The sequence below is a fragment of the Chelmon rostratus genome, chromosome 2 (genome assembly GCF_017976325.1).
Source record: "Chelmon rostratus isolate fCheRos1 chromosome 2, fCheRos1.pri, whole genome shotgun sequence".
Classification (NCBI taxonomy): Eukaryota; Metazoa; Chordata; class Actinopteri; order Chaetodontiformes; family Chaetodontidae; genus Chelmon; species Chelmon rostratus.
Genome location: NC_055659.1, coordinates 5,318,030 through 5,331,475, shown reverse-complemented (window position 1 = coordinate 5,331,475; position 13,446 = coordinate 5,318,030). Strand labels below are relative to the sequence as shown.

At 41.4% G+C, this 13,446-nt stretch overlaps 2 protein-coding genes across 9 annotated transcripts in view; both read left to right on the top strand.

The window, feature by feature from the left end:
- slmapa (sarcolemma associated protein a) overlaps positions 1 to 2,692 on the top strand; it is a 60,502-nt gene extending 57,810 nt beyond the window's left edge. For all 8 annotated transcript variants that reach the window (XM_041945256.1, XM_041945264.1, XM_041945247.1 and 5 more), the window contains one exon: positions 469 to 2,692. In XM_041945256.1, coding sequence (XP_041801190.1) covers positions 469 to 564 — 96 coding nt within the window. In that variant the 3' untranslated portion in view covers positions 565 to 2,692. The remainder of the gene's footprint in view (positions 1 to 468) is intronic.
- Positions 2,693 to 6,721: 4,029 nt separating this feature from the next.
- Positions 6,722 to 13,446, top strand: part of LOC121620948 (filamin-B) — a 67,839-nt gene continuing 61,114 nt past the window's right edge. The window contains exon 1 of the mRNA XM_041957209.1: positions 6,722 to 7,127. Within this exon, the coding sequence (XP_041813143.1) occupies positions 6,836 to 7,127 (292 nt within the window). The 5' untranslated portion in view covers positions 6,722 to 6,835. The remainder of the gene's footprint in view (positions 7,128 to 13,446) is intronic.

Below are 13,446 nucleotides of genomic sequence, written 5' to 3'. Positions count from 1 at the left end.
ACGAGTGCAGCTGTCAGAGACGATTCTTTTCTCGTGGGGCAGCAGAATCAGCTTTTTGTGTGAGAGCAGCAAACCTGAAAAACCAGTGGACGCGAGGGACGTCGCTGTCTGCCGAGCTTTCAGAAGCAAAGATGAAAGAAGAAACATTCAGAAGTTCACAGGTTGACCTTAATGCTGTCTCTTTTTTTTTAAGATCGTGAGGATTCAGGATTAGGATTTTTATCTGTCAGGTCCAAACTGTCATTTAACGTGAAAAAAAATATCATCTTTTGGACTTGGCTTTTTAAACTTTTTTTCTATTTTCTGCAGTCCTCTTTGTGTTTCTCTCTGCTCCTCTTCCTCCTCCTCCTCCTCCTCCTCTTTCTGTTTTCTCTCTGTCCTGGATTCGGTCCAGTTTGAGTCTAGAAGTTCAGGCGTGACGATTCAGACTAACTGGATGCTCTTTGTGCTGTCGTCTCTCTCGGACAGAGCGGCTGGAGCCCCTGGATGCCGGTCATCGCAGTGATGGTCGCCGTGACGGCAGCCGTCCTCTACCCCAACCTCTCCAAGAGCAGCTCCACCTAGGACACACCCACACCCACACACACAGAGCGCTGTGAGGAGAGCATCACTGCTTTACTTGTATAAAGTCTAATTGTACATAATTGTAGAGGGAATATAAAGGTTGTGGTTTCTACAGAGGATTCAGATGCTTCTTGGTTTATTTTGTTCTCGTGTGTTTTTTTTCCTGCAGCGGAGAGTTTTGTTGTTTTTTTAATCCTCGGCTCTCTCTCAGCTGTGGTGGGGGCTTTTTGGTTTTCGTCTCTCTGCTGATTTCTGGGTAACAAAGCGTTCTCAGACAGGCAGGTCTTCCTCTCAAAAACCCGCCCGAGGTGACGTTCACGCCCGTCCCGTCGTACTCAGACGGGATGGAGACGAGCGCGACACTTTCCAGCAGCCTCAGTCCACATTCATCGCTGTAAACGGGCTGGTCTGTGTTCGCCAGGACGAGCGTCTGCATGCCTTGTGATAGATTTCATTGGCTATTGGTTTCTGTTAGCAGGCTGTGTGTTCCTGTGTCTCTGTCAGAGCTGGTTGGATGGACTAGGCTGCAGTCAGTCTGCGTCACCTTCAGCTCTGAGGCTACTTCTGCAGCATCTTGACTGAGGAAAGACCTGAATGCTCATCTTACCTCGTCTTTCAGTTCTTCAGACCAGCTCTGTGCTGTCAACAGCTTTGAGTCATCTGTGCTGCTTTCTTAGAGTAACATAATCTACTTTTGGATATTAGCTGCTGATATTTGATGCTGCTGAACTCTGAATCTTTAAATTTGGCCTCCTTCACTGCTCACTTTTAGCCCGGGTCTCAGTAGTGGTCCTGTTTACATTGAAGATAGTGCCGGTATTCAGTAAATCTGCATCACATCAGATTTCAGCTCTGTATGTCAGTCAGACAGTAAAGTAAATCCACATTAAAACTCTGCGTCAGTATTTAATGAAAGTCACCTTCATGGTAAATCTACATCTGGCTGTTCAAGATCAAATTAAGCACAAACAGCGACAGGGTGCCTCAGTCCTGTCGTCATCTGGGTCTGTTGGAAAGTGTTCCCATACCGGCGGTTTCAGGAAGTCCTGCTCTGTTCTGGTTTTAGTCGGCCATGTTGGATGTTCAGCATGGTGTTTTCTCTGTTTTGTTTTTTTCTTTTAGGGGGAGTTTGGGTCGGGGTTGAAAGTTGAAGCCAAATTATTGAAATAAAAATCAGGTTTTATTTTAGGTTTTTTCGCGGCACAGAAAAAGGGGGTCAAAGTGCCTCTGATGTAATTTACTAACACCACAGTTTCTGTATGTGTGAGGGCAAACACGCACACAACCACACACACACACACACACACACTTCTATGATAAACACACACTTTCTCTGACAAACACAAACACACACACACATTCTGTTTATTTGCCTCTCAGAGGTCTGTCAGTGTCAACAGTGTGGAGAGAAGCTGAATGTTGGCCATCTATAATGTCTCTGTAGCTTTTAACAGAGCTTTCAGCTGCTGCTCCTGGCCTTCTTCATTCAGGGGAGTTAGCTCAGTTGTCATAGAGCTGGTTCAGCTATAAGGACGACTGAGCTAACTGTTCTGTTCGCGTCATTATGACAGAGAAGCCCATATTGCTCTGAAAGCTCCAATTTGTTCAAGTTGATGTTCAGTAAAAATTTCACATTAAAGATCACAGAAATCTTTTTCCATCCCGAAATGCAACTTCCTTTTGAGCCTCGCAGAGCTGCTAGCGTGAGATGAAAGATTCTTCTTCTCTCCAGACTAACTGCTCACACTTCAGGCCTCTGCTGAAATGTTTTTAGCAGACATTAAGTTATTTCTAGCTGTGTGTGTGTATGTGTGTGTTGGTGAGCAGGAGGAGTGTGTGTCGGTTCACACTCTGGACTCTTGTGCAGCGTTTGTCATCGTTCGTGTACTCTGTCTTGTCTCCGTGTTTAAAAATTGAATCCATACGAACAAATATTCCTGATGTTTAAAGAGAAAAACACTACAGTACAGAGAGAGAATTGTAAAATAAAATGTTATTGAATGATGTGCTACTAGACTTATTTTGTTAAAATTGTTTAGAGATATGAGAGGGAGCTATGTAGAGGATACAGTATGATGATGTATTGAATATGCAGAGAAATGTTTGGATTAAAGTTGTAGCAAGCTGACCCACCAACCCAGCTTCCAGCGCCTTCATTCATTCACAGGCCTCTCAATGTTACATATCAGGGTCCTGGTCCTCAAATGTCCTTAAATCCAGGCTAAAGTGAGCTAAAATCATCCTCATCCAGATAACCTGTTTTTTTTTCAAAGGCAGTATGCTCTTATTTTGAAATGAAGCCAACAAGCAGAGAGTTGAATCAGCGCTTGTGATTGGTTGCCGCTATGCAACCATTGTATAATGCTACTGCAGCTGCACAGCATTGAGTTCAAATCAAACTTTATTCATCAACTACATGTGTGCTGGTGAGTTCTTTTTGGTGGAGGAAATGTGACAAGAGAATAAATAAAACTAGGTGATTTGTGTGAGTATGCACAAATATGACAGTGAGTATACAGATGGAGTGATGTTCAGTGTGTTAAATTGTGTACAGAGATGCCATTAAGACTGAAGACAGCGCCACCAGTTCTGCAGATGAAATGCAGAGTGCAAATATTCGAGTTATTCGTACCCCATTAAACCTAGGCTCTCGGTCATTTTTCAGTTATTGAATGATTGGATGATTTAATGAGCCATAATTAGGTAAAAAAAAAAAACAAAGCTCTGTGACCCAAATTTGTCTTTTCACTTACAAGAGGCCTCAAATAGACAAGTTTTTGTAAACACTAGTTCAATCTTTACCAATGTCGTATTTTAGAAATTCATCAAAAAGTAGAAATTTGAATCTGCAAAGTAACTATATGCTGTATGAATGAAACAAGGTCACATAAAATTAAAATACTGAAGTACAAGTCTGTCAAAGTTAAAGTACTTGAGTAAATGTACTTGGTTAATTTCCAGCACTGATTAAAGTACAGAGAGAAGATGTGATGTAACACACAGACACTGCACCATTAAATAGGCCTGGACACGTGTGCGTGCGTGTGTGTGTTCACACGACAAATGTGCATCAATCATTGGGCAGGAGCACGATGTCATCTTTACGAGACGGTTGCAACATGCAGAAGGAATGAACACTCAGCTCACAGATCGTCTCGTCTCTTTTTATCATGACGAGAAAACTGGAAAGAAAAATGTTTTATAAAAAGTTACTCGACAAATTAAAAATAAGAAATTGTGACTATATGTCAGAGATGAAGGCAATAAATTAAAACATGAGCGATGCAGCTGTTTTCTGATGTTTATCAAAGTAGAGTTTTATCAGACAGTTGCGGCGAGACATTTGCTGGAAACAAGAACTCATCTGTTTCCATCCATTATCTATACACCGCTTAATCCTCTGCAGGGTCACGGGGGGGCTGGAGCCTATCCAGCCTTCCACAGGGCTACACATAGAGACAGACAACCATGCACACCTCTCATTCACACCTATGGACAGTTTAGAATCATCAATTAACCTCAGCATGTTTTTAGACTGTGGGAGGAAGCCGGAGATCCCGGTGAAAACCCTCGCTGCACAGGGAGAACATGCAAACTCCACACAGAAATATTCATTGGAAATATATCTTTTTCCAATGAAATGATGATCAATAATACAACTATACTATACTATACTATGCTATATATCTGAGTTTGACATTGAAGATTACATTATTACAAGTACATGAAGCCACAGATACAATGTTACCCTCAAATGTAGACTGCAGACTGAATGTACTGAGGAGACTTTCAATGACTCTTTATCTTCTATGAAATTAATATTGACAATAGAAGAGCAAGAAGAAATATCAGGTGTGAAAAGGCACAAAATCAAAATTATGATTGTGGCTTTTAAATGAAAAAAAAAATCAATTACAAAAGGTAAAAAATTGGCATCGTAACCCTTTAAAAAAACACTACAATTTTGACTTCATGGGATCTTAGTGTATTATTTCATATTTTGATCTTTGAAAGTCATTTTTTTTACTTTTGATGTCTCAATTTTGTCTTAAATAGTTAAAATGTTTACCTACTTGTTTATAATTGACTTTTTACATTAATAAAACATAGTAAAATGTTTTGAAACAGTATCTTAGATACATAGTTTTCAATTAAACGTGGGTATTTTATTCTCATGATTCCTGAAGCACCTTCTTCTTCTTCTGTGTCTTCTTCTTACCTGAACAAACAGAACTACAAGATCAGCACAAAGAAGTGTGTGTGTCTGGACTTATCAGGGAGGTTTTGGCTGCTCTGAATGTCAGATTAAAGACACGAGCTGAGTTTATTCACTGTCAAGACCTGAAAAGATAAAGGTGATCAGATCAAACTTTATTGATCCGAGTGAGTCTGAAGGTAAAAACAACAATAAGACAAACTGAACTGAAATAACAGCAGATCAATAATCCAGCCTGTCAGTGACAGAGCTGCTGATTCACACAGAAACATTGAGTTTGCAATCTGTCTGCTTTCTGATGGTCGTGTCTAAGCAACAACATGCATCACTCTGACTCTTTTTTCCAGGAACAGAAAACGTCACAGAACAAACAATAAGCACAATCTGAACTCAAGGCCCACTTACTATTTCCATTTCTCAGGTAGTAATTTCTTTTCTTCAGGCATTTTTACATCTGTAGCCGACTGTCTCTCTCTGCTTTGGCAGCAGAACCAGTTTTACTTTATTTTACAGCTTATTTGTGTCTCCCTTATTTAAAACAGTTTGTTCATCGTGACACAAAACACAGCACCAAAATATGCTTTATATTAAAAAATACTTATTTTTCTCGTTCCAAACTACAATGAAAATGTCAAAATATTTTAAAAGACATTTATAATAATTCCCAGTCTTATTTATCGGAGCATGGTTTTGTTTGCCTGCTCTTGCACATAGACGATCTTTGAGAAAGTGAGCCGGTGTCAAAACACACTGATGCTGCATTCAAAGTCGCCTGAAATTTGATGATTATAAAAGATGTTTCCGTAAATCCAGTGAAAGTGCTGAGTTTATGCGATGTAGAAACGTTGACACAATTTTGTGCCACCATGTTGACCCTCTCTGTTTAAGTCAAAGTAAAATAGCAAATACAAATAATATACATATAATCATAGTAATATAACAGAAAAGTAAATATAAAAGTATATAAAAAACAAGAAATGAAAATAATAACATTTTTAATGTTGAAACTCGAAACAAAAGGAGAAGAAAATTAAAAAATCACAATTATGCAACAAAAGTTTTGGTGGATTATCAATCGCATCTAGAAAAGATATTGATCCTTATTAAGATTATTATATTGTAACTGTATATACAAATGTATGGTCCATATATATGCTTGCTTTACTCTTTTTGTTGATTTTTTCTTAATTATTTCTTGAGCAAACACTCAAGAAAAACTTTTACAATCTCTACATCTAAAGCTAAATAAATTGTTTTTATTTGTCTGTCTGTAATAATCTTTTTTTAAAGATAAAATAAATGTAAAGCACTAAAATTGTAAACGTCCACATTATGTGAATTTTGCTCCTGAATAAAAAATAATAATAAATTCTGCAACTACATTAAGCCATAAAGAAGTATTTATATGTTTATTTAACATACAGGTTCTTACATTGACCTTGGGGCTGGGACCCAACTTTGGGTAAACAAGTGGAGTCGTGAAAAGTTTCTAATGCTGATTTTTAATACTTTGGTTAAATAATAACAGTAATAAGTTGGACAAGTGTCATAATTTCTACTTGTGAAAATTAAACATGCTTATTTAGCATTTTTACTTCAGTAACTCCTACTTGTAATAGAGTATCTATACAGTGTGGTATACTAACTAAAGCATCTGAATACTTCCTCCAACACTGAAGCCAGAGTAGAACTATATTAGTGTGGAGGGAAGAAAATGGTTATTTAGTTTTATGAAAGCTACAGAACTAACTACGCAACTTTAAAAGAAACAGTGAGGAAGTTTAAATCCAGGGGGAGGCAGTAATACAACAACAAGGGTATCAACTGCTGTAAAACCTCAAAGAAGAAGTGGGAGGGATTCCGAGCTTTCAAAGCAGCACCTGAACACACCAGCAGCTAGTCAGTCTGAGCGAGGTTCAAGTCAACTTCAAACCACCTTCGTCCTGCTCCGAGGAAACACCGCGGGAACACAACGCGCTCAGCGGCACTCTGACACATTTCACCACCGTCCGAACAAGAAGCGCTCACGACCATTCACAAGAAGAGCCGTTAAAGATGCCGGCCACAGAGAAGGACCTGGCGGAGGACGCTCCGTGGAAGAAGATCCAGCAGAACACCTTCACCCGCTGGATCAACGAGCACCTGAAGTGCGTCAATAAGCGAATCGTGGACCTGCAGCTGGACCTGGGCGACGGCCTGAGGCTCATCGCCCTGCTGGAGGTCCTCAGCCACAAGAAGATGTACAGAAAGTACCACCCGAGGCCCAACTTCAGGCAGATGAAGCTGGAGAACGTTTCTGTGGCTCTGGAGTTCCTGGACAAGGAGAACATAAAGCTCGTCTCCATCGGTGAGCAACGGCGGTCCATTCATTCGTCTGGAAGCTTCTCTGAGCCTCCAAAACCTTCAGCTGTTGACCCCAACATGAGTTTGTCGTTAATGGACAGTCCACACATGACAGGGAGGCTGGCATCGCTAACTTTACTTGTCCCAGTAAAGTTTCCCCCCCGGTTTTCCGAGTTTTTATCCCACACCGTTTTCTGTCGTGGAAAGTGCGGATTGCCATTGATAATGGCAACGTTTTAACTTGCAATTGCTTTTCCACATTAGTTTATATATCCTGTATTGCTGTAAATCATGTCTCCTGAATCAGTTGGACGTGGTTTTCAATTCGGCATACATATAATACACAAAGCACTAACAATATTTCTTATAAATCTTTAGGTTTTCCAAGTGGTTCACTGTGTCGCTGCCGCCCACCTGGCTGCTGTTAACGTTAGCTAGGTGTCAGGCTGCGCTGGAAATCAAGAGGAAAACTACTTTTAAAAGTTGTTATTCAATTGAAGTTAACATTGTTGGTTGTGTTTTGTTTTGTCGAAGTAAAGAGTCACTTAGACCGTTTCTGAATTTACTCGTGTTTCATAATAACGGCTATGCAGTTCGCCGGAGACCAAAGTTCAATCCGTACCTTTGTTCTTTCATTTGTGTAGAAGTTTCCCTGGCTCGTACATTTCTTACTGCTATGTTAACCCAAATAAGCCTGCTGACGACATGTCTAACCTGATAGAATACATAATATTACTTAAATTTCACGTTTTAATGAGATTTCTTCTCATTTTAGTCAGTTTGCGTCCCGTTAGCTCCATTACATGCAGTTCATGCGTGCCAAGAACTCTTTGCCAAACTTGATTAAAGAATTCTGCAGTTTAATGTCGTCTTTCCGATCTGTGATGTTAGAATAATTGTTAGTCATTTTGTTAGAGTATTCATAGAATTAGCTGGAACTCATCTTCAGATCGGCATACACATAAGCAACGTTTAAACACATTTTCAATTGGAAATCTCAAATTTTCTAAGTACAGCGCGGACCTGCTGCCTCTGACCTCGTCCTAAAATTTGTCTGAAAAACGACTGTGAGAACTGAAATCAAACCAACCCTAACATTTTCATTTTTATGTTAGTATGGATTCCTGAGACAATCAGTCATATCCGCAGCTACAGATTGGGTCCCATAGTAATTACTGAGGAAAGGGCATTAAACTGACAGATTTGTAGATGGAGTTTGGCATGTTTTCGGTCTATAGTCTCCACATGACAACAGCAGAGTGTGTTTTAATGAGCAGGCTCCCGCAGAGAGAGGACACACCTGTGTTAATGAGCCAGGCTTCACGTGGAGAGGCGAAGTCTCTTACTTTCAGTCTTGGATGAAAATATTTCTCCCCCCAAACCCCAAAATCCACTGTGTTGTTAATGTGGTTTGTCAGTTTGAAAGTGAACGTGATCAGCCTCCACCTGCTGCTCTTATTGTGCTGCATATTTCTCTTTAACAAGCTGCTTGTTGTTGCTTGTTGTGTTCTAAACTTAATTACCACACATCTGATTTAAATTAATGTCGTTTTGCTTCGACCCAGGCGGCACAATTCTGACAGATAATCATATTGCAGTTATTTTGCTGAGTATTTGCTATAGAAGCAACAGTATGCATGTAGAGTCAATGATGTGCTTGTTTGTGAAAAGTTTTGGGTGTTTTTTTCAGTCATGTGTCCATAAGTTATCCTGCTTTGGTCTGCAAAAGACAAATAGGATGAAACAATTAAGTTTAACGTGGTGGTAAAGCAGTGTGACAGTGTTTTAATGAAAAGTGCTTCAGGAAGGGTGTGTTTTCTCCTCTCAGTTGCCTGTACACTGTGGGCTTACCTTGCAGGGTCTTTGCATATCACACCGTGTGAGATGTTCCAACAAAAGCTTTGTCACCATCGGTGTCAGACCGCATGATTATGGCGTCTGAGGTTTGTCAGATTGTGTGATGAATGTCTGGTGAGTCATAAAAAAGTCGAAGCAGAAACACGTCGTCTGAGCTCTCAGCAGAGACCAAGCTTTGGTCTTAGAGCTGCTAAAAACGTTATTTTAAAAATGATGCTTACTATTGAAGGTGAACATATAGAAATATCTTGTCTACAGGTCCTTAAAATGTCTCACCAGCCAGTGAATTCTGCATCATTTCATGCTTTATTAGATTAGTAACATTGTGAGGGTTGATATCGGCTCTGTTTGGTCTCCAGAGCTCTGACTTGTCAGTGGACGAATCTCACAGTGAGATCGAAGACTTTAGATTGACGACAGAAGAAAAAGATGTTGTATGTCCTGATACATAGAATATTAAATACAATATACCAAAAATACCAGCATGTTCTTCTTATGCTTTTCTGCCTCTTCTGACTCACAATCCTCTGCCCGGTGGAAGATTTGTCACATCGTCTGAGCCGCTGAGCTCCGTCAGGGCTCGTACAAAGTCTTGGCATTCATTCCAAATCACAAACGTTTTATTTTTCATTCAGATTTCACACTACGGACTGCAAGGAGCCGTGTTATGACGAAGTAGTTTGCCCCCTTGTCTTCATGCTACATGCAACAGTATGTGCTTTGTAAGCTGCCGTGCGTACGAGTAAAAAAGAAAAGGTTTGTGTGTTTGTGGAGTAATAATAAATTCTCGTTTCTTGGTCTTTTCATGGGATCTGTATGTGCTTCGACTCATCCTCGCATTCAGAAGAAATTAATTCAAAGTCGGACAAAGTCCGGACTCTTGTCTGGTTTCGTGAGATTCTCCGATTGCACCAGAGTCCACTTGAAATCCAGATCAGCAGAAGCTTTATCAGATGTTCTGGATTCTCCGAGCAAACTCTGGTTCAGAAGGCGGCTCGAGTGTGAAAGCGTCCTGAGGCTGGTCGGCGTTTGGTGATGGGCGTGAGCTGAGGTCGGAGTGTGTTCAGTTCAGATTTTCCACAGTAGAAAGGAAATAACTGGGTGGGTGCGACACACACACACAGTCACACACAGCACTGGAGCTCCAGGCAGATCAGAAAACACTGATATGAGTTGACTTTAAAGGTGATGGAAAAACATTTGGTATTTAGTTTGGGAGACTGATGTTTGAACGTACATTTTAGTTCATTTTTATTGAAGATGAAACAGTTGGGTAGTGAATTGTCAGTTGTCAAAATGCCACCTCCTCTGAAGGGTCTCGGTTTTGGTCTGCAGCAGAGTTTGATGACTGTGTTCACACCTGCCAAATGAATCACACCGGGGGGGGCAAACAACCGGAATCTGATTTCACCGGACTAAAAAGTGCAGGTGGACACCCTCAGGCCAGTTGTTTGGTCTGAACCAGATTTTGACTGACAGCTTTCGCACCAGGCGGTCAAACACCAGATTTCGACTGACGGAGCTGCTTTTCATCCGCCTGATACATGTGTTTTTCTGGTGTGTTGTGAGCGTTAGAGCCTCATGTGTCTGCTGGTGAAGTCGACGGGCGTGTCTCATATTGAATGCAGGTGCTGCTCACTGGTTTGCAGAGGGAATATTTTGTGATATATCCTGATAAAGCTCTTCCTTCAGCTCCTCTGTACGTTTCAGAACAGTGCAGCGCTTTTTTTGGAGGACTCTTCATCGAGACATTTTACTGAACCCTGTTGACACGCTGGTATTTTCTGACGGGAAAGAAGGCCCACATGACCTCAGTGAGTCAGAGCGAGTGAAGCTGGAGTCTGGACACTCTGGGAGGGATCCAGCACTGTTACACAGGTAACGCTGGTGTGTCAGATACCTCACTTCCATGGCAGGAGGAGGGCACCAGGCAAACAGAGGGAGGGAGCGTGGGAAGGAGATGTTTGCTGTTGTCAGACAAAGTGAAGTAACTCTGTCTCCTTTTCAGTTCTCTCTCTCTCTGTGTGTGTGAGTGTGTGTGTTAATGGTTAGCTGTGGCTTGGGGCCCCTCAGGGAGGCCCCTTAGGCTTTTGTCTGTAACACACACTGGGACAAACAGAGATTCATAATGTTTTTCTTCAATTCACTGAGCAGTCTGGCAGTTTTGTTTCTTCTTCTGTTGTTTGAATTCAGTTGTTCAGACTGGTTGCTTCTTGAAGCTCTGCTGCTTTCACTGTCTGCTGGGACATTTGAACGATGGGAAGCTGTGTCAACATTTAACCCTTGTTTTTGTTAACATTGGCCTTACTTCGTCATCACTGTGGTCCCGCAGAGCCCAACAAGCTTTCTGTAAATATAACAACAATTTTAAAATCATTTTTCCCTTTTCTAAATATTTAGGCTTTCCTTCTGATTTTATAAAGACCCAATATGTAGAAAAGCTACCCCAAACTGGGCTCACACATTTGATGAAGCTTACAAAATATGGAAATGACCAAATAAGGAAATTTATAGGGGCACTTTGCATGCCATGAAGAAATATATTGTATATTGGTCAAAAAGTTATAGACATAGAAATGCACAGACATAGAAATGCACAGTTGTCCAACAAGTTGATCTACCGAACGAGATTTCTTATAACAGAGTTTTCCAAAACACCTCTTATCAACAAACTGTTCCTAGATCCTAAGGAGCTTATTTGGAAACAGAAGTGATGTATGTTGGAAGCTTCTGCAACCTGTCTGCCGTTCTAAATGGCTGATAAAACGACGTGAAATGTGTATTTTGAACCAAACAGAACATGACAGTTCAATAAAGTTAAAAATCTGACCTGAGTCTCTTCAGGAATGAATAATCTGAGAGAATCTGGATCTGTTAGAGTGTGTGTGTGTCTGTGTCTGTCTGTGTGTACGTCTGTGTGTCTATGTGGACTCCACCCTGCTTCATATCTACCAGCTGTGGTTTGTTCCTGATGTAACTGTAGCTGAGGATCGACCTCATCTGTCTTCTCCTGCTGTCTCTGCTTGAAACCTGTTGTTTCCATCCAGGCAGTGATTGGTGGATTCGTGAAAAGTCACGCTGATGAGGGCATGGACTGAACATTTCTCAACAAAAGGCTCCTGATGTGGCTCCATAGCCAGCCAGCCAAACACACACCTTGCTTATCTTATTGTCTCCTGTCTTACTGCTTCAGCTGCAGAACTTTGACTAACAGTGGACGTGGTTTTCCTGGACCATCCATTCAGGATTCCACCCAGTCACTCAGCGTTTACTACCGCTTGATATAACTTTAACATAATCCCGAAATATGACAAAGGAAGTAGTTATCTGTGTCACTGACTGTTTAGCTAGCTAGCTACGGCTGCTAGGTAACCTTAGCTTGTGATAGTTAGAAGCATCAAGTGTTGAACGCCACTATGAGGATAAAGAACGCAGATCTGCACCAGGCTTGCAGGCTGTCAGTCATTACCGTTCTCCACGAATCGCTCCTGTGCATTAGAGGCTGCAGAAGCATGTGTGTGTTTTACCTGCCTGTTTGGAAGTTGGCCAACGTGTGGAGGAACAGGTTCATGGATGTGTGTGTAGTATAAAAAGGGTGTTGGCCATCCACTTGTGACAAATGCTGATTTTAATAATTAATTCATCACTTTTATCAGAGGGGGAGCAGGAAGGTGGAACATTGACCTAATGTTTTGTGACTAATATATTAAACAGCTGCCTGCTTGCACATCCGGCCGACACAGAACAACGTTATCATCCCACCGTCGTCGTGTTTGTGTCCATCTGATCAACGTTAGACCAGTATTCACTCTCTTTTTTGCTCCGGTTTGGTCTCCACCAACTAATAGGAAAGACATTGGTTTGTGTAGCTGCTAGATGTTCAGATAGTCGATCGGTGTGAGGTTTTATGTTGTATAAAGCTGTTGGAAATGTGTGCCAACAAGATGGAAAATGCCACAAATTAAGTTTATGTCACCGTGACGTATAACATGCTCCACTCTGCATGCAGAGGACCAGGATTTACAGTGACGAACACCAGCAATTAGACTCATCCACTGGAACAAGCTGCAAGGCAAGAAACCACAGCATTACTGCAGTGACACATCGGACCACAGAGACATTGTTCAGCTTTTGAATTGATGTTTCCAAAACTGAATTTCTACTAAAATTAAAGCTGTCTGAATTCACCTGCCGCTGTTTCCCGGCTCGTAGCGCCGAGAGTGAGAGGAACCAGGTGAAGACACTAAGAACAGGCCCAACGGGACCTGTAGCTTTCATTTGTGACCTCAGTCAGACTGTGTGACCTCATTCTCTCTCTCTCTCACACACACACACGCACACACACACGCGCACACACACACACACACGCACACACGCACACACACACACACACACACACACACACACACACACACACACACACACACACACACAGAGTTAACCTCCAGTGCCTCCAGGCTGTGTTT